This window comes from Rutidosis leptorrhynchoides, chromosome 1 (genome assembly GCF_046630445.1).
Source record: "Rutidosis leptorrhynchoides isolate AG116_Rl617_1_P2 chromosome 1, CSIRO_AGI_Rlap_v1, whole genome shotgun sequence".
Lineage (NCBI taxonomy): Eukaryota > Viridiplantae > Streptophyta > Magnoliopsida > Asterales > Asteraceae > Rutidosis > Rutidosis leptorrhynchoides.
In genome coordinates, this window is record NC_092333.1 from 694755668 (window position 1) to 694777850 (window position 22183).

Genomic DNA, 22183 nt, shown 5'->3' on the forward strand with positions numbered 1-22183 from the left:
CGATGACGCAAAATAGGTACGATTTTAAAATTTCGGGACGAAATTTATTTAACGGGTAGGTACTGTAATGACCCGGACTTTTTCGATCGATCTATACTTATAAGATTAATATTTACATAAATTAAACCTTACCAACATGATAAGCAACCCAAATTGTTGAGACTTATGTTTTTGAAAAGAGATTTACACAACGTTTGACCGTCTAGTTTGACCGATGATATCACGAACTATATAACATATGATAATTATACGTTTGTGTATATATATGTATATATACATATTTAACATGATCTAAGGATGTTTTAATATCTCATTTTGTATTAATAACAATAAGTTATAAGTATATTTTGAAACTACTAACTTAAGTTTTCAAAACGATAACTTTAAGTAACGTTTTTTGATATAAATACTTATAACCTATAATGTTTATACATATATCGTATATGTAATGTATTTAATCACTTTTTAAGGACTTAAATACATAAAACAATATAAGTATATTCACAAAAGATAACTATATTTGAATCCTCGTTTCGTTTTCACAAGATTTCTATACGTATATTTAGAGTATATTTACTCGTATCATACCTAGCTTCTATACGTATTTACTATTGGTATATACACATCAAATCACCACCAACCAGCCCTTGTTCATGCCTTAAGTATAAGGTAATTACTTTTGTAAGATAGTATGACTAATTACACAAGATTACAACATGTGAACTTGTCCTTGTATACCATAAATCACGCCACCACCACCTTAAATACTTCCATCCATTTTCAATTTTTACCACATTACTTCTCTAGTTAGGAACACATACTTACTAGCTTCATGTATCTCTAAGAACTCCAGCAAAAATCCTCTCAAGAATCACCTTAAACACCACCATAACAAGATCAAACAAAAACACTACAAAAATACAACTTTCATTTCAAGTTTATGTCTTAAGTTGCTTCCAATCTTTCATCCAACTCCATCACTCTTTTGGTTCTAGGTTTTTACTTCTCTTTTACAGAAACCTTGTCCAAGTAACTTGAGGTAGTAACTTTGTTCATAACCTTATTCGATTCATATATATATAGTTATCTTATTTTATGGTATAAAATTTTAACAACAAGAACATAGTTTGAATGTTTTCAAACTTGTTTGCAAACTAAATAGATCCTTCTAACTTAACTTTTAAAATACTTCAAGACCTGTAATATATCATAAGGATATGCTAACTTAACAAGGTAAAACTTGGTTTTTCAAAGAACACCTTAAAAACTGAATTTACGTCGTCGGAGTACAACCGGGGGCTGTTTTGGGTTGGATAATTAAAAACCATCTTGAACTTTGAATTGGAGGCTTATTTTCTGGAAAATTGATATTTACTATGAATATGTTAACACATAAAAATTTCATGATTTAACTCAAAGTATAAGTATTTTTAGAAAAATAATCATTTAAGGTTGTTTACATGATGGAAAATGATCAACTTCATGAGTTTCACTAAAGTTTGACCTATGACCTGTGATTTCGAATACAAACTAAGGTATTTACAGTTCATATTCTTAAAGAAGGACTCGATCCAAGGAAGTGGCAAGTTGAACCAACGAAAACGGAGTTGTAACGAAGAAACTATGACTAAAACAAGATCGGATATCCAAAACTAGTTTAGCCACGAAAATAATTGGAGAAAAATTAAATAAAACACATCTTTCTAAAATAACATGATATTTTATATATATGTACTCATAATTTAATTTTATATATTTCAGGATCACCCATAAACTATACGAGAAGATTAATCATAAGATCCCATGATTGTACGCAATACGTCTTCTTGACAATATAGGTACCATGGGTCAAGATTAATCCCGACCAATACAAATACGATGGGGGTTTTATTTATTTCGATGGGGAGTTTTATTTATTTATTGAACACCTAAATATGAACCATTAAAATTGAATTGCTAACTACGGACTAAGAAGACATTAAAAGTATTATAAGTATATATACGTGACGATTGTTTAAAATGAAAATATATTGATATATTATATATGGATAGGTTCGTGATATCAACCGGAGACCAAGTCAAAATATATATATCTTCAAGGCAAAAGTGAGTATATAGTCCCACTTTTAAACTCTAAATATTTCGGGATGAGAATACATGTATTTTATGTTTTACGATATGGACACAAGTAACTGAAAAATATATTCTACGTTGAGTTGTACCACTGGCATACTTCCCTGTAGCTTGGTAACTACTATCTACATGCGGTATTGTAAACGCGAATCCTGTTGATAGATCTATCGGGCCTGACAACCCCAACCGGACTGGACGACCAGTATTCAACGGTTGCACAGTACTTCGTTTCGTGACTACACTTGGTACGGTGTAGTAAGATTTCATAATAAAGGGAATATGCGACGTGATTAAATGTTAAGTATGGTTACCAAGTGCTCAACCACTTAGAATATTTTTATTAGAATGTTTATATATGAAATCTTGTGGTCTATATATATATATTGCTGCCGGCATTAAACCTATATCTCACCAACTTTATGTTGACGTTTTAAGCATGTTTATTCTCAGGTGATAACTAAAAGCTTCCGCTGCAACATGTTGAATTTAAGCAAGATCTTGAGTATGCATTTTTGTGTCAAAAATAAAACTGCATATCGGAGGATTTGTAATGTAAAATATGTTGGAGGTCGTGTTGTTATTATCACATGTAAAGTTTGTAAGTCTAAGATTATTGCTAAACGATAATCCTTATTAAGTTGTTTAAACCTTGTATTTGTAATAAAAGCTATGGTTTGTATTGTAAAAACAAATGCAGTTTTTGAAAAATGTCGCATATAGAGGTCAATACCTCGCGATGAAATCATATGTTATTTTATTCGTCCTTATGGTTAAGGTCGGGTTATGACACTATATCACACTTGCAAATGATAGATGAGCAGTAGTAAAGTCATTTGATTTTTGATCAAGGATCGAGAAGGAGACATAAGGTTTTTGATTGTGGTTCTTGTTAGTGAATATTGAGATTGGTGATAAAAAGATGGTACTTAATGGTGGTGATAAAGTAACAAGAAAAAGAAGAAGAAAAAAATAAAGGTGATGGTAAAGTAATTATAGAGTAGAATAAAGAAAATACTGATTTTGTTGTTCGATGGTGAAAGATGCAATGTAAGTAGTATATATAAATAAGTTAAATTTTATAAACAATCAACAACAGTAACATGGAATGATTTGTAGTTTGTTATGAGGTGGTGTATTTTGTCGAGCAAAAATAAAATATAAATTCATGGGTTTGATGATGATGAATTATGCAAAAGAAAACAAAGAGGGAGTAATATCTAGGTAAGGTACATGCATGTGTGTGTATATATATATATATATATATATATATATATATATATATATATATATATATATATATATATATATATATATTTATATATATTAAATGAATACTAATAAAACAAGAATAGAATAAGTGATGGTGATATTGACTAAAGGCAACAGTAACAACCACTTGATGATGTAGTAGTCGATCAAAAACATAAAACAACTTGTGTGATTGAATTATGGTGCATGTATCTATATATATAATAATAAATATAATACCAATAATAATAATAATAATAATAATAATAATAATAATAATAATAATAATAATAATAATAATAATAATAATAATAATAATAATAATAATAATAATAATAAATAAATAAATAAATAAATAAAACGTATAATTAGCATACAACCATTCTTTCATTTGTTTCCATGTACCAATGGTTTTAAGATGGGACATATCGTGCTCCGTTGTTAATCAGTGACGGATAAAAGTCTTCCAAAAAATCCATAATTTTAAATTAACTATATTTATTTATTTTGGTCATTATGGTATAAAATTCGATCATTAATTATTAAATAAAAATTACATTAATTATTCACTCCCAACCTCAAGTAAAAGTTTTAATATTCAACAAATAGTTCCTAAATACATTTCTAATAAGCCTATAATTTATATCACTCATTTTTGGATTACCGTTTATTTTTAAAATCACATAAGTTCGTTTTAACTTGTTTACTATCAATTGAATGACAAATGAGTGATAGTATCGTTTACTAAATAAATTCGAAATCAATTATCTATATTCAATATACTTTATTTATATATGTAGATACATCGTAAGTTATAATATCATATATTACTTTATTAATTCAAATAACTAAATTTTGTAATATTACAAATTACTATTATATATATATATATATATATATATATATATATATATATATATATATATATATATATATATATATATATATATATATATATATATATATATTTTTAAATATATACATTTCTATTTACAAATAACGTTCGTGAATCTTCGGGAATGGTCGAAGGTCAATTGAATATATGAAACAGTTCAAAATTTTTGAAACTCAATATTACAGACTTTGCTTAACGTGTCGAAATCATATAAAGATTAAGTTTAAATTTAGTCAGAAATTTCCGGGTCGTCACATTTGGTTCTATTTGTTATGTTCATGTTCCAAAAGCTAACCGAACCAAACTTTATCCAAAAGCTCGAAAGTGTATTTTTGTTGGTTATGATTCTCACAGGAAAGGTTGGAGGTGTATGGATCAAGAAACAAAGAAGTTTACCACTTCAAGAGATGTGGTATTTGATGAAGTGTCTTCTCAATTTTCCGAATCAAGCAAAAATGGTGAAGAAAATAGAGATTACAAATTTATGTTTCCTAGCTTCGACACTCAAGAAAAAAGTGAGAATGATGGTGTTTCTCAAACTCAAGAAGAGGCACCTAGTGAAGAAGTACCAACTCAAGTTAGAAGGTCAACAAGAGAAAAGAGACAACCAAGACATCTAAGTGACTATGAGGTGAACACAGTCACAATTTGTTTCTTTTCAGGTGGCTTAACTAAGAACCAACATGTTATGAAGAAGCTAAAAATTCTCCGGATTGGAGAAAAGCAATGCAAGAGGAGATTGATGCATTGAAAAAGAATGAAACTTGGAAGCTTGTCAAGAAACCGGAAGCATGTAAACCGGTTACTTGCAAATGGATCTACCGTTTGAAGAAGAACTAGGATGGAACCATTAATAGGTTCAAGGCTCGGCTGGTGGCTCGTGGCTTTTGTCAAAGTTATGGGCTTGATTATGATGAAACTTTTAGCCCCGTGGCAAAAATGGTAACGGTGAGAACAATAATTTCACTAGCGGCTTACAAAGGGTGGAAATTGTGGCAACTTGATGTGAAGAATGCTTTTCTATATGGAGAGCTTGATCGTGAGGTGTTCATGGAACAACCTATTGGGTTCATTTCAAATCAATTTCCAGAATATGTGTGCCGGTTGAAGAAAGCTCTTTATGGCTTGAAACAAGCTCCGAGAGCTTGGTATGGTAAGGTTGCACAATACCTTGTCTTTTGTAGTTTTAAGATTTCTGGTGCGGATTCTAGTTTGTTTGTAAAGAAAGAATCAGGTTTTCATGTTTTGGTGTTATTATACGTTGATGACATGATTATCACCGGAGGAAACGAGTCAGAAATCTCTCGTTTAAGTGATGATCTTTTGGTTCGTTTTGAAATGAAGAATCTGTGGGAGATTGGATGTTTTCTTGGCTTGGAAGTTGATAAATTAGAAAACGGGTACTTTATCTCTCAAAGGGGTTTTGCAAGAAGTCTCTTGGAACGTTTCAACATGGGGGAGTCAAAGCCTATGACTACTCCAATGGAACCAAACCTAAAAATGAAGAAAGACCAAGGAAACGAGCTCAAGGATGTGAAGTTGTTCCGACAAATGGTTGGAAGTTTGATCTATCTAACCATCACAAGGCCGGAAATTGCTTACTCGGTTGGCATTGTTTCACAATGTATGCAATGTCCAACTAATGTTCATCTTGATGCAACAAAAAGGATCCTTCGTTATGTGAAATGATCAATAGGCCACGGCTTGTGGTATAAGAAGTGTGATAATGTTTTGTTAAATGGTTTCGTTGATGCAGATTGGATGGGAGACCCAAATGATCGCCATTCAACGGGTTACTGTTTTAACATGGGTTCCGCTATTATTTCATGGTGTAGCAAGAAGCAAGAAGTTGTTGCTTTGTCTAGCACGGAAGCGGAATACATAGCTGCAACAATGGCGGCTCAAGAATGTACTTGGTTAAGAAGATTGATTGGTGACATACTTGAAAAGGTAGATTATGTTGTTAAATTGAAATGTGACAACGAAAGTGCAATCAAGCTTGCTTCGAATCCTGTGTTTCATGCCCATACTAAGCATATAGAAATGAGATATCATTTTATACGTGAAAAGGTTCTTAGCGGGGAGATCGAGCTAGCAAATGTAAGGACTAATGCTCAAGTAGCCGACATATTTACTAAAGCTCTAATGAAGGCCAAGTTCATGGAATTTCGAGAGGCGTTGGGGATTGTTGATCGGGAGTTGCACTAAGGGGGAGTGTTAAAATTAGTGCAAATATGCTCAACTAATTCACTTTGACTCCAAACTAATCCCTTAATTTTCTCATTTATGGTTTTGTTGGACTACTTTCTTTCATGTTGTATGGTTTTAACAAGTGTGGTAGATGTATCTAATCATGTTGTATGTACTTTAATCTTGTATTTAAGCTTGTTGATTGTAAGCATTGAAAATCAATCCAACACATTCTAGTTTCACTTGTTCATTCTTTTAGTTTGCTAAACTTACATTTCCAGCAAGATATCTAGTTGTTTTATTGTTTTAATATTAATAATAATAATAATAAAAATAAATTCAACAAATAATATAAGTACGAGTACTCACTTTGAGTTATCAAGCTTGTTAGTTAACTTGCAATTGCCAGGTACAACCCTCAAGTGTTAAGTACAAAATAGCTCCAAACGACATACAATAGTCCAACGGAACAAAATGGCTCACTGACATACATAACTCGAATAGAACACATAACTAATCTCATTGGCAATAAACAATATAATCAATAATTATTTATGAAGTTCGGTACAACATATGAGGTCAAGGATTAGTACTCACCTTGAATGTCAAGCTTGCTAAATCACACTTGTCAAACACATTTAAAGGGGTTCAACTTAATAAGAACCTTAAATTAGGGTTTATGAGTAAATCCATAAATTTCCCTGCTATGCTCAACAAAGATAAATGAAATCAGTTTGGGTTTGGTTGAAGGAAACAAGTTAAAGGTTTATTGTGTAGTATATTATGAAATTATAGAGGGTGTACCCTCCTTTACCGGTTATGTTTTTCACGCGACCAACCACACCACACACGCATACATACATATTATGTAGGGTGAACCCTCCTTCGTCTTCTCTACCCTTCTTGTTTTAGCAGCTTTTACCTATGTGCAGACTACCCTTGATCCTTCTCGGAAGGTCTTTTACTTTCTTGTAGCACATGTCCACTCGCGAACAGGATTTCAATCATTGTTTTGTTGTTGTAACCGGTGTTGTTCAGTTGCCGGGATGTGCAACTGCGTTTCAGATGGCCATGCCATATTTGATCAATTGATCCCAATAATAATATAGCGTATCCCATTTGATTTAGTACTTGTTGTGCACTGATAGAAGAAAGATATTTCTTACTAGGTTTCACAGGATTTACGGACTTTGACACTCTTGGGAGAGATCTGGCCGGCAAATCTCCCTCTCCCGAGTCCAAATCAAGTACGTTCACATTCTCTATTATGCGTGTTGGCTGGTCTGCGGTACATTATTTCCGGCTCACTCATACTAGCCAAAACATATGATCACTCACTAAATGACTGGCTGCCACACTGGAACATCAAATCTCTCTTTGGTTGTCTACCAAGTCGATCTTTCTTTGGTGAAAGATGGATAGTAACAAGTGTGTTGTTGGTTGTTACCCAGATATATAAGATATATAGACAGATATACTCCCCAACCCCCAAATATTCGACCAAAAAAAAAAAGTAACATGATCTCTAACTTTGCAATCCAAGCTAAACTCTAGTTAGGACCTTAAACCCTTATTGCACGTGTTGGATATATCTACCAAGCGTTAATTCTATGACAACATTCAGTTCTGATTATGGTGTGTATGCAATACACAAACTATGAATGCACAATGTATGTACTGATTGATAATCTTGTGGTAGGGTTCTTTCAAAATCAGAATTAGAATAATAATAATAATAATAATAATAATAATAATAATAATAATAATAATAATAATAATAAATACACTAACATAACAATCAGAGTCTATCACAACACAAACACAAGAGGTAAGAAGCATACATTCTAAAGAAAACAAGTTGTAGGTAGACGAGATGCCATACAATTCAGATTCAGATTCAAATCAAAGAAGCTACTCCAAGTCGTAGGAATAGATTTTAGGCCGGTAAATCTTGGGTATGTTGTCGTCGACTTTTGATTCATCAACACGATCAAAAACAATATTAAGTTGGCCTTGATTGTTTGCTGGGGTGAAGGCCTTGATCTCTTCTTGAAGGTAAGGAAAGCGTGGGATTTTAACCATCCGTTGAGGGACTGGTTTAAAACGAAAGGGAGGATGATCACGTATGTGGGTCCCAGTTACCACAACAAGATCACCTGCAATAAAGGCTTTGAGGTGATACCATGCAATATCACCCACGTCAGCAATAACACGCATCCTTGTAGGCTCAAGGATCACTTTTATTCCTCGATCAAGTAAGTACCCATATTTCGCCACAAGCACATCAGCAGTCGTATCTGGATCACATAAATGTATATGACAAAACACAACATTCATTATTTATATAATATTCTCCAATCTAATCTGATCTAATAAACATGTACAAGTAATTTAAAAGAAAAATAGAAATTAATAACCTCGAATGGAAGGCATGATATCAATGGGGATGTACTCAAGCAAGTGATTGAAATTGTAAACGGAAACAAGCTCAGGACGGGTCCGATTTGATAAATCTATTCTCGAAAACTGGTGCAGAGCTAAAACTATTCTAACTTCATTCCACTTAAAAATCATATCTGCATCATATTCATAATATATCCAATCCAATAATTTTCTAAAATTAAAATCAAATATATAATAATTGAAATTGATAATTGATGATAAACAAGTAAAAAGAAGAGAATCAACTAACCATGGTATAACCGTATGATTTCATCCACCAGAACCTTTTCTTCCTCTTTCGGACAAGACTTGACCTGTTTTACAAGCTCAAAGATATTTTTAATCTTTACTGATGCATCAAAATCCAAGTAAATTAATTTAGGTTTGTGGTAAACAACAAATATTGAAAAATAGGATAAAATTTGTATTGTACCTTGGACATGGTTAGGGTTAGGAGGAACAAGAGGAGGACTTGCTTTCCAGAATAATAACTTACTAAAGAAACCTCCTTTAGAAGGCTTTGATAGTGATTCAGATTCATTGTTGGTGGTGTTGTTGTCTGTATTAACATTGGTGTTGTAATTAGCACACAAAAAACGATGATGATAATGATGAGTTGTTTTTGATGATGAGGTTGTTAAGTAACGCCCAAATCCTAATTGTTGCTGAGATCTTGACATTAATCCCATGATTTGTTTTCCAGATCTTAACAAAGCCATCTTCTTCTTCTTCTTTATCCTTCAAATAAAAATAAATTATCAACTCTCTCTCGATACTCTCACAGACACATACAGGAAGGAGGAGGGCGATCCCCTTTTTAAAATCCCCAAAAATTTAGGGTTCCACAGTTTTCTTTTCCCACAAGACATTTCCTGATCCCACATGTATTTTAAATTCTAACCATCAATATTTTAATTCTTTAATTTTTGAGAAAATTATTATGTGATTAGTCTTTACATATATAGTTATATAGTTAAGTTATAGTTATTATTATAGTTATATAAAACAAACTTGTTTAGTCCTTTACATTTTCTAATTATGTGAGTAATAAATAAATAATTCTTTATGTTGTAATTTGCACCCTTGTTTAGTTCTTTACTTCAACGGACCTTTAACATTTTATTTCACATTAATTCTTATTTAATCCTTTTTTAATATAAGTCTAAATTGAATTTCAAACAAGATTTGAAACCCATGTAAATTTAATTTTATCATTTTTCATGGCGTCTCAATTTTATTTTTATCTTATCAATTTTTTTTTTTAAAATTTCATACTTATTGGACGGAGGTCCACTCGAAAACAATCTCTTTATCCGTCGAATAGAGAGGGGGATGATTTTCTCTACTTATGAGAGTGTTTCACTCTGGGTGGAGAAATGACTTGTTTTTATTATCTAGTATGAGAATGATTGTCTACATCTCACTTCTCACATACACCACTCATGTGGTATTGAATTTTGTTGTTGTTTCATCTAACACATTTTTGTAAAAAAAAAAACTGTCAACTAAACATATAAAAGGATTTCAAATCCGAGAATAAAAAATCCCTCAGTATTTCAAATCCCAGAATTTCAAAAATTCGAACCAAACGACACCTTAAGTGCTGTTTGGTTGGGGGATTTCAAATCCCAGGATTTAAAATCCCGTGGGATTTGAAATAACAAAGGATTTAAAATCCTAGCAATTGAAATCCTATTCTTGTTTGGTTCAAGTATTATGTTCTGTGGATTTCAAAATACCCTCATCTTCTTTCTTTTGAAAAACCACTATTACTTCAATAGTTCCATCTTCATCAACATTGAACCTTACAAAAATCAATATACAGACAAAAAAACACTTCAAGAAACAAATAATAACAAAAACCCACTTCACACAATGAATTTCTATTTTAATATATCTGTAAACTTGTGCGTATCTTTATCCATTATCTCACTTTCTTAAAACACCCATCAAATAAGTAAACCAAACCAACATAGTTATTATAAAACGATTATATATTATATGTAAACAACGAATACATATATTCTTTTTAATTTTATATACCGGAGTATATTATAACAATTATAGATCGATGTTTTACTAAACAGAGAAAAAAAGAATATAAACCCAGTTGGGGTAAAGAATTAGATTCGGTGGTGAAAAATGAGATTTGGTGGGGAAGAAGAAAAAGGTTAGGTGAGTTTTGTGAGGATTGAAGCTGTTTTTGTTTAGTGGTGAAAGGTGGGATTTGAAATCCTCTCACAATAGGAAGGATTTAAGAATCCCTTCTCCATAGGATTTGAAATACAAATCCCACATACAAAAACTGCAACCAAACACAACTTTCATGGAATTTCAAATGCAAATCCTATGAAATCCCACCAAACAAACACACCCTTAGAGATTTTGGGCTTGAAAACTACAATTCCTTGCTACTAAATCAACCATCTTGCTTGAAAGTACGTACTATGTATATCTTTTTCGCCAATTAGAACATTATTACGATATAAGTCAATTTGTTTGTAAGAGAAGAATCAAGACACCCATTTGATTCACGGAATTTCAAGAGGACTTGATGAAATTGGAATTGAATTTTCTTCGACCGCTCTGTTTAATTGACATATTCTGAAATAAATTAAATTTCTTGGAATCTTAGAATTCCGTATCTATCGAATTTTCATTTTTTTCAAGATGTTGATAGGTTTTTATTCCTTCCAACAACATTGAATCTAAAAAAAAAAACAAAACATCCTCAAAATACGTACGTTTATATTTTTCATGCATTTCAACTCGTGTTTTTGAAGCGCGTTTTCGCAGCGCGTCTTCACAATGCGTTTTCGCAACGTATTTTCGTTCGCGAATATGAAAACTTTAATTGAAAACGCAAGCCTGTAAATGAAAACGAAAATTGGAAACGTAAATTTTTTTGTATTACTTTTTACTTATTTTATAAAATAGAACTCAATGCAATTCAATTCCATGCAAATAAAAAACTCATTTTTTACACATTATATGGAACTTACCAATTCCAATTTCTTCGGATTCTAATTACTTTGATACATTTATTCGTTTCAAAAACATTCTTCGAACCAAACGGGGCCTAACTCTTTTGTTGGTTGGGTGGAATGTTTTGTGGCTCCTTAACGGACAAATTCGGTTAGATTATGTCCTTTAAGTTTGCTCATGTGCCTTGCACATGAGGTTAATTTCGTCAATTTACGTTTTTATTGTTCATCCCCAAATTGAAAACTTTCAACCTCAATTTGCTTTCATTTTCTTCAAGATCCAATCCCCAAGTACTTCAATTTTCGTAGTTTGTAGGTATTATTCTTTCTTCTTTCATTCATAATACATTTATTAAAGTGAAAGTTATTTTAGCATGTTATACAATATTAGCACTTTTTTCGTAAATCGCTTTCGTACTTCATATATTCACACACGAACAAATTAGAGACGCTATGTAGGTCTGAATGTTTACACATGAAACTTGATATCTATATTCTAATAGATTTTTTTATTTATTTCATTTGTGTGTTGATGGACTTCTTACTCCTAAAGTCTCGAGTCTATCTAAATATGTGAGTTTCTTGCTGTTTGCAGCCGATGATTGCTTTGTCAACGGTTGTGATTCTTTTTCATTTGATAATTTATCCTTTGAATTCTTTTCATGTTCTAAAGTCCAACCTATGAAATTGGATAAAGTCGTTGAGGTTGGCGCATTCGATCGATAAATTTATCTTTTCTAAATCTTTTTTTGCATTTGGAAATTTTCTTGATGCATAGACAATATGGCGCAATATTATAAATGAAAGACGAAAGAATGACGAAATTAGATGTTTTTTTTTGCATTTCATTGTTGGTGTTGTTGTTGTCTGTATTAACATTGGTGTTGTAATTAGCACACAAAAAACGATGATGATAATGATGAGTTGTTTTTGATGATGAGGTTAAGTAACTCCCAAATCCTAATTGTTGCTGAGATCTTGACATTAATCCCATGATTTGTTTTCCAGATCTTAACAAAGCCATCTCTTCTTCTTCTTTTTTATCCTTCAAATAAAAATAAATTATCAACTCTCTCTCGATACTCTCACAGACACATACAGGAAGGAGGAGGGCGATCCCCTTTTTAAAATCCCCAAAAATTTAGGGTTCCACAGTTTTCTTTTCCCACAAGACATTTCCTGATCCTACATGTATTTTAAATTCTAACCATCAATATTTTAATTCTTTAATTTTTGAGAAAATTATTATGTGATTAGTCTTTACATATATAGTTATATAGTTAATAGTTATAGTTATTATTATATTATTATAGTTATATAAAACAAACTTGTTTAGTCCTTTACATTTTCTAATTATGTGAGTAATAAATAAATAATTCTTTATGTTGTAATTTGCACCCTTGTTTAGTCCTTTAATTCAACGGACCTTTAACATTTTATTTCACATTAATTCTTATTTAATCCTTTTTTAATATAAGTCTAAATGGAATTTCAAGCAAGATTTAAAACTCATGTAAATTTAATTTTACCATTTTTTATGGCGTCTCAATTTTATTTTTATCTTATTAATTTTTTTTTTAAAAAAATTCATACTTATTGGACGGAGGTCCACTCGAAAACAATCTTTTTATCCGTCGAATAGAGAGGGGGATGATTTTCTCTACTTATGAGAGTGTTTCACTCTGGGTGGAGAAATGACTTGTTTTTATTATCTAGTATGAGAATGATTGTCTACATCTCACTTCTCACATACACCACTCATGTGGTATTGAGTTTTGTTGTTGTTGTTGTTTCATCTAACACATTTTTGTAAAAAAAAAAAACTGTCAACTAAACATATAAAAGGATTTCAAATCCGAGAATAAAAAATCCCTCAGTATTTCAAATCCCAGAATTTCAAAAATTCGAACCAAACGACACCTTAGAGATTTTGGGCTTGAAAACTACAATTCCTTGCTACTAATTCAACCATCTTGCTTGAAAGTACGTACTATGTATATCTTTTTCGCCAATTAGAACATTATTACGATATAAGTCAATTTGTTTGTAAGAGAAGAATCAAGTCACTCATTTGGTTCACGGAATTTCAAGAGAACTTAATAGACCGCTCCGTTTAATTGACATATTCTGAAATAAATTAAATTTTTTGAAATCTTAGAATTCCGTATCTATCGAATTTTCATTTTTTTCAAGATGTTGATAGATTTTTATTCCTTCCAACAACATTGAATCTAAAAAAAAAACAAAACATCCTCAAAATACGTACGTTTATATTTTTCATGCATTTCAACTCGTGTTTTTGAAGCGCGTTTTCGGCAACAACGTATTTTCGTTCGCGAATATGAAAACTTTAATTGAAAACGCAAGCCTGTAAATGAAAACGAAAATTGGAAACGTAAATTTTTTTTGTATTACTTTTTACTTATTTTATAAAATAGAACTCAATGCAATTCAATTCCATGTAAATAAAAAACTCATTTTTTTTCACATTATATCGAACTTATCAATTCCAATTTCTTCGGATTCTAATTACTTTGATACATTTATTCGTTTCAAAAACATTCTTCGAACCAAACGGGGCCTAACTCTTTTGTTGGTTGGGTGGAATGTTTTGTGGCTCCTTAACGGACAAATTCGGTTAGATTATGTCCTTTAAGTTTGCTCATGTGCCTTGCACATGAGGTTAATTTCGTCAATTTACGTTTTTATTGTTCATCCCCAAATTGAAAACTTTCAACCTCAATTTGCTTTCATTTTCTTCAAGATCCAATCCCCAAGTACTTCAATTTTCGTAGTTTGTAGGTATTATTCTTTCTTCTTTCATTCATAATACATTTATTAAAGTGAAAGTTATTTTAGCATGTTATACAATATTAGCACTTTTTTCGTAAATCGCTTTCGTACTTCATATATTCACACACGAACAAATTAGAGACACTATGTAGGTCTGAATGTTTACACATGAAACTTGATATCTATATTCTAATAGATTTTTTTATTTATTTCATTTGTGTGTTGATGGACTTCTTACTTCTAAAGTCTCGAGTCTATCTAAATATGTGAGTTTCTTGCTGTTTGCAGCCGATGATTGCTTTGTCAACGGTTGTGATTCTTTTTCATTTGATAATTTATCCTTTGAATTCTTTTCATGCTCTAAAGTCCAACCTATGAAATTGGATAAAGTCATTGAGGTTGGCGCATTCGATCTATAAATTTATCTTTTCTAAATCTTTTTTTGCATTTGGAAATTTTCTTGATGCATAGACAACATGGCGCAATATTATGAATGAAAGACGAAAGAATGACGAAATTAGATGTGTTTTTTTTTTTTTTTTTTTTTTGGATTGTGGGATTTAGACGGTGGCGATTTCATGATTAAAACTCATTAGGGTTTCGATTTTTTTAGTACTAATTATATTTGAATGATATACTGTAATAGTCAAGGTTGCAAAATTCGCTATTCGAGGATTAATCGGTTGGGTCTTTTGAAAAATTATACGACTTTATTACGTGAATGAACAACTCGCGTCGATTTATTGACGACGTAATTGCCGCTTAGAACCTAAATTGAACTGCAGGCATGATTTAAAACCCATGAAAATTTGACTCTGTCATTTTCATGACGTTCTTTTGTTCATTTATTTTGTATTATAATATATTATTTATTTTGTACATTTTTTTTACCTTTTTTTTGCCGGAGGTCCTCATGGAAGCAATCTCTCTATCTGTCGAACATAGAGAGGGAAGACTTTTTCTAGCCTTGGAGTGTTTCATGATCGGTCCTTATTTGACACGATCGTTTATGCTTAACAACGTGAAAGTAACCATATTTGAGTGAAAAATGAGATATTTTGAGGTGGTTTTGTGTTTTATAGGTGAGAAAAGAAGTTAGTGCAAAAAGGTGCGAAAATTGGCATTTGAAGTCGAGTTGTGAAAAAAGTTGAAAATATCGGAATTAAGTTTTTACGCCAGTGCAAAAATGGGCGTAAATTACGCTAGCCCGACGTAAATTACGCCAATGCAAGTTTCAAAATCAGGGAAAAAATCATTTTTGGGCGTACAATTACGCCAAGCTTTTACGCCTGTACAAATATGGGCGTAATTTACGCCAGCTCGGCGTAAATTACGCCAATGCAATTTCGCTGATGCCGGATTTTGAGAGATTTTTGCTTTGGGAACAAGTTATTCACTCCCTATATAAGGGAAACCCTTAGCCACGAATTGGGGACCTTTTTTCTCCAGTTTTTAAGCCCCAAACATCAACCCTAACATAAAAATCATCAAGGTTCCAAGGACCGAAGGCGAGTTCATCATGGTTTATCATCAATCCATCATGTTCTTCATCATCATCATCATGCTCGGCTAAGTTCCTTTCTTTATTCCTTCCAATGAACTTTAGTGTATTGTTTATTCATTCAATTATGTGTGTGGTTTGTAATATTACAATGAAAAACTCTTTTGATTTATGATTTTGCAAACCGTTCAAGAGACTGTTTAATGCAAGTTTGTTGATTTTGATTATTGCAAGACGTATTATTGTGATTTAACAATTGTGCTTGATCCACTTAGTGTTAATTTAGATTAGGGATAAAGACAAGCGTTTAAGTTACATAATCGTACCCAAGATAATTACTTTGACGAATTTAAGAGTTCATGTCTATGTGATTTAGATAATAACTTGATAGCACACATGTTTGTTTGAATGAATGATACTTAATTGGGATTTGGAAGAGATAAAGGTTTTTAATCCATTGTTAACAACTATACATTTATAATCTTTTGCTCATGCTATTTGCTTTAAACCATTAAAGCTTAAGTTTTCTTGTTTAATCTTCTTAATTAGTAAACGTGCTTTAGTTAATCGAAAACCAACTCCTGAAAATTGTTTGCTTTTAACCACAATCTCCCGTGGAACGAACCTTACTTGCCCTAACTAGTTTAAGGTAATTAAGTTATTTTTGACGGGTACTTCGACGCCCATCAAATTTTGGCGCCGCTGCCGGGGAGTGTGCGCTTGATTGCAAGCTCTTATTTTTAATTGCTTTCTTTTAAATTTTGAAAAAGTCATAAAAATTATAAAACTTAAAAAATCCAAAAATATTTCTTTTTGTATTTTGTTTACTTTGTTTTCTTTAGTGCTTTCTTATTTTGTTCGACTTTACGCGTGGTATCGTTTGTTTTTGTGCTCGCAGGTTAGTGTTTGCAAACTCTAACAATGGCGGAAAGAGACACACATGGGGTGGATTCGTACTACCAACCGGGTGAGTATGAGGATCATTCACCCATTGTTTATCCGACCGCTCCGAATGCGGATAACAACCGGAGATTTGAGGTTCGCCCTCAATTGATTGCTATTTTGCCAAACTACCGAGGTATGAAAACAGAAGAACCTTATGAGCATATCACCGAGTTCAATGAGATTTGTGCTACAAATCAGGTAAATGGGTTCACGGATGAAGAGGTACGCCTTCGCCTATTTCCTTATTCTTTAAAAGATAAAGCAAAGCGTTGGTTTTTGTTCTTACCCGCTCGAAGTATCACTACTTGGGCGGTGATGAAAAAGAAATTCCTTGAGGAATTTTACCCGATAAGTAAAACTTCGGATATGCGTATGCAAATTCAATATTTTAGGCAATTGCCAGGTGAAATTTTTCATGAAGCATACGAATGTCTGAAGGAATTACTTAGATCTTGTCCCCACCACGAAATACCGAAATGGGAACTTGTCAAAGTTTTTTATGATGATCTTGACTCACAAAATAGACAATTCCTATTAGCGGCTAGTGGTGGTATGTTTATGACTCGAAATAGTGAGGATGAATGGGCATTTTTCGAGCAATTGAGCAAGGGTTCAAAAACCCAAGCTTCGGTTGCAAGGAAAACTCACAAATCCTTCCCATGTTAACCACGTTTCTAACTCGGGAGGTTCGACTAGGAATTTAGAAAAGAAATTAGATGAGATAAAGATGTTTATTCCCATGTTTAACAACCCGAACCAGGGTGGTAGTGTTAATTTTGTGCAGGTTCAGGATGTGTGCTCAAATTGTGGAGATCCATCTCATTATGCAAACGGTTGCAAAAAGGGGATAACATTAGGGATGGAAGAGCAAGTGAACGAGATTCAAGGGCGAAAATATGATCCATATTCCAACACCTACAACCAAGGATGGAGAAATCATCCAAACTTTAGCTCGGACAACAACCAATTCCAATGGCAAAACCAAAACTTGTCTCAAAATTAATCAACAGAGTCAATCTTCAAGCACGGATGCTAGGATGGAGTCAATCATGGAAGAGATGAAGAAGACTTTGGAAATTCAAAATAAGTCGATTGCGGCATTGGGTAAGCAAATTTTTCAAGTGGCGGAGAAAAAGGCAACACGAGAATCAGATACAATTCCGAGTTATACATTACGTGACCCGAATCATGAATCACAAGGAAGAGGACATGAAGTGAAGATGGTGGGCACTTTAAGAAATGAAAAGGCATATGATAACAAAGTAAAAACGCCCAGGAAATCAGAAATCAAGTATGGTCCAGGTAAGTCTCCCATTTTACTTGATTTGAGTAATAATGTTAATGAAGTTCCGGTGGATTTTGGGGTTGGGTTAAATGTTGAAAAACTGGTAGTTGAAAGTTTAAGGAAACGAATATGGAGACTAATACTATTCCACTCATGTGGTATTGAGTTTTGCTGTTGTTGTTGTTGTTGTTGTTGTTGTTGTTGTTGTTTCATTTAACATATGTTTGTACAAAAACTGTCAACCAAACATGTAAAAGGATTTCAAATCCTAGAATTTAAAATCCCTCACGATTTCAAATCACTCAATATTTTAAATCTAAGGATTTCAAAAACTCAAACCAAACGTCACCTTAGAAATTTTGGGCTTGAAAACTACAATTCCTAGCTACTAAATCAACCTCTTGCTTGAAAAGTACTACATATATCTTTTTCGTCAAATAGAACAATATTATGATATAAGTCAATTTGTTTGTAAGAGAAGAATCAGGTCCCGTTTGATTTACGGAATTTCAAAAGAATTTGATGGAATTGGAATTGAATTTCCTTAGACCGCTCCGTTTAATCGACATATTCTGAAATGAATTAAAATTCTTGGAATCTCAGATTTCCTTATCTATCGAATTTTCATTTTTTCAAGATGTTGATAGATTTTTATTCCTTCCAACAACATTAAATCTATAAATAATCAAAACATCCTCAAAATACGTACGTTTATATTTTCCATACATTTCGACTCGTGTTTTCAAAGCGCGATTTCGGCAGCGCGATTTCGGCAGCGCGTTTTCGCAGCGCGTCTTCACAACGTATTTTCGACGCGTATTTTCGATTCGCGAATCTGAAAACTTCAATTGAATATGCAAGCCTGTAAATGAAAATGAAAATTGAAAACGTAATTATTTTTCGTATTAGTTTTTAGTTATTATATAAAATGGAACTCAATTCAATTCCATGTAAATAAAAAACACGTTTTTTCACATTCTATAGAACTTATCAATTCCAATTTCTTCGGATTCTAATTACTTTGATGCATTTATTCGTTTCAAAAACATTCTTCTAACCAAATGGGGGCTAACTCTTTTGTGGGTTGGGTGGAATGTTTTGTGGCTCCTTAACGGTTAAATTCCGTTAGATTATGTCCGTCAAGTTTGCTCATGTGCTTTGCACATGAAAGTAATTTCATCAATTTACGTTTTTCTTGTTCATCCCCAAATTGAAAAATTTCAACCTCAATTTACTTTCATTTTCTTCAAGATCCAATCCCTAAGTCCTTCAATTTTCATCGTTCTAGGTATTATTCTTTCTTCTTTCATTCATAATACATTTATTAAATTGAAAGTTATTGTAGCATGTTATACAATATTAGCACTTTTTTCGTAAATCGCTTTCGTACTTCCTATATTTACGCACGAAAAAAATACAGACGCTATGTAGGTCTGAATGTTTACACATGAAACTTGATATCTGTAGTCTTAAACTCCGTGGATTTTTTTATTTATTTCATTGGTGTGTTGATGGATTTCTTACTCCTAAAGTCTCGAGTCTATCTAACTATGTAAGTTTCTTGCTTTTTGCAGCCGATGATTGTTTTGTCAACGGTTGTGATTCGTTTTCATTTGATAATTTATCATTTGAGTTCTTTTCATGTTCTATAGTCCAACCTATGAATTCGGATAAATTCAATGAGGTTGGCGCATTCGATAAATTTATCTTTTCTAACTCTTTTTTTTGCATTTGGAAATTTTCTTGATGCTTAGACAACATGGCGCAATATTATGAATGAAAGAAGAAAGAATGACATTAGATGTTTTTTTCTTTTTTTCTTTTTTGGATTGTGAGATTTAGACGGTGACGATTTCATGATTAAAATTCATTGGGGTTCTGTTTTTTTTTCAAGTACCAATTATATTTGAATGATATATGAGTGGTAGTTTATTTTCAAAAAATATAAATTCAAAAAATATATGGGGTCCGAATAGTTAAATTTAGTGGTGTCCTATATAATTTAAATGATATTGTATACGAAAAAAATTCAAACTAATGGTGTCTCGTGACCACACGTGTTACTAAATTGATTTTATTTTAAGGAGGAATAAGAAATTGGGTCTTGAAGAAAATGAAAGCAAGTTGAGGATGAGGTTTTCAATGTGGTGGACCAACTATTATTAAATGTCTGGTCGACCACAATATAAGTTTAGTTGACTAAATAGTCGACCATCCTTACATTGTGGTCGACCACCCCTAAATATAGACTACAGCGTAGATGTAAACCGATTTTCAATAGTCTAAGAGGCAAACTGTTGAATCTGCTTCTTTGCATCTGAATCAATACAAATATCCAAAATATCAATTCACGACCATACGACACATTATACAATGACAAAATTGCATGGGGGGTCCCTGTGGTATGTTCGAAATAACAAGTGGAGTCCAAAGAATATTTTCACCTTAGGGGGTCACTATGGTTTGCAATAGTTTCACGGGGGGTTCAATTGCCTAACGTCTGTGTAAATCTAACAGTTAAGTGGTGCACATGACTTGTACACTAGGGTATTTTTGTCAATTTTGTTCCTCTTGTCACTTCATCTTCTTCGATCCAAAAAGAACCCTAAATTGCTTTTCAAGAAATAAAGAACCGTAAATTTTTATATATTCAGGATCAGACCCAACTTGTTTTCGATCAGTTGTTCAAATCCAAACTTCTTTTCAGTTCAACTACCCATTCTCATTTATAAACCTAATCATCTACCTAACGTTTTCACTCCCGATTTCATTAGCAACTTCATCAAAATTCTAAAATTACAAATCAGTAAAATAACAAAACCATAAATTTCACTGCGAACATATTTAGATCATAATCATAATACTTCAAATTAATCCCTTTCTCAATTTTAGACTTAGACATAATGAGTCTGAATGGCTCATACATTAGCTAAAAAAATAAAAAATATATACAGTATTGCAAATGATGGGAAAATAATTACAACGGACAATCTACAAAGCGGAAACAAACCCGTTTGACCAATACTTTCCCGACCCGTATGAACCCGTGAGGATGCTAACAAACAAGCTATACCACAATCACCACAAATCAGCCCCAATTCTGTCCCAAATCAGCAAATATGAAATAAATAAGCACACACAATACACACGAGACTTTTTACGTGGAAAACATCTCAAAATCGAGAGTAAAAACCACGGGACTCGTAAGCCACTTAAACTTCACTATCATCAACAAGGAGAACAATACAATAGGTCTTCTCTAGATCATCTAGAGGTATACAATATCATCATACTCTTAAACTACAACAATCAACAAGTATATGAACAACCTAAAAGACAAAAGAGGAATTATCTCACTCAAAAACTGCTCTCTGTTCCAGCAGAAAAATCTCGACCTACAGACCTCTTTAGACAAATTCAACGGTTGAAAATGTTGGACCTGATGTCAGGAAGACACAGTCCAAAATTGAAGAAGATTCAACGGTCGGATCTCCGGGGATCGTCGATTTACTGGGCTGCTGTACATAAAAACGGGAATTGAGAAAACACACTTTTTCTTGAGTTGACTTCTCTCTTTTTTTTTATCTCAAAAAAAAATACAGCTGCACTTGATTTGAATTAAGAGATGCCTCTGATGGTTGACCAAGTCAAACAACCATTGGGCTTAATTTTGTTGGGCTTGGGCCTTTCACATTAATTGGAAACCAAATTAAAACCCAACAAATCTCCCCCTTTCCAATTATTTGGAAGAGTTCGCCATCCCGGCG

The 22183-nt window shown here is 32.5% G+C and overlaps 1 protein-coding gene across 1 annotated transcript; it reads right to left on the reverse strand.

Moving 5' to 3' along the window:
* Nucleotides 1-8275: 8275 nt before the first annotated feature.
* LOC139886110 (uncharacterized) lies at nucleotides 8276-9793 on the reverse strand. The gene is made up of 4 exons (XM_071869858.1): nucleotides 9342-9793; nucleotides 9159-9222; nucleotides 8884-9042; nucleotides 8276-8763 (listed from the first exon to the last, which is right to left on the reverse strand). The coding sequence occupies exons 1-4, from the start codon at nucleotides 9477-9479 to the stop codon at nucleotides 8378-8380; spliced, it is 747 nt and encodes a 248-aa protein (XP_071725959.1). The 5' UTR covers nucleotides 9480-9793; the 3' UTR covers nucleotides 8276-8377.
* Nucleotides 9794-22183: the final 12390 nt, after the last annotated feature.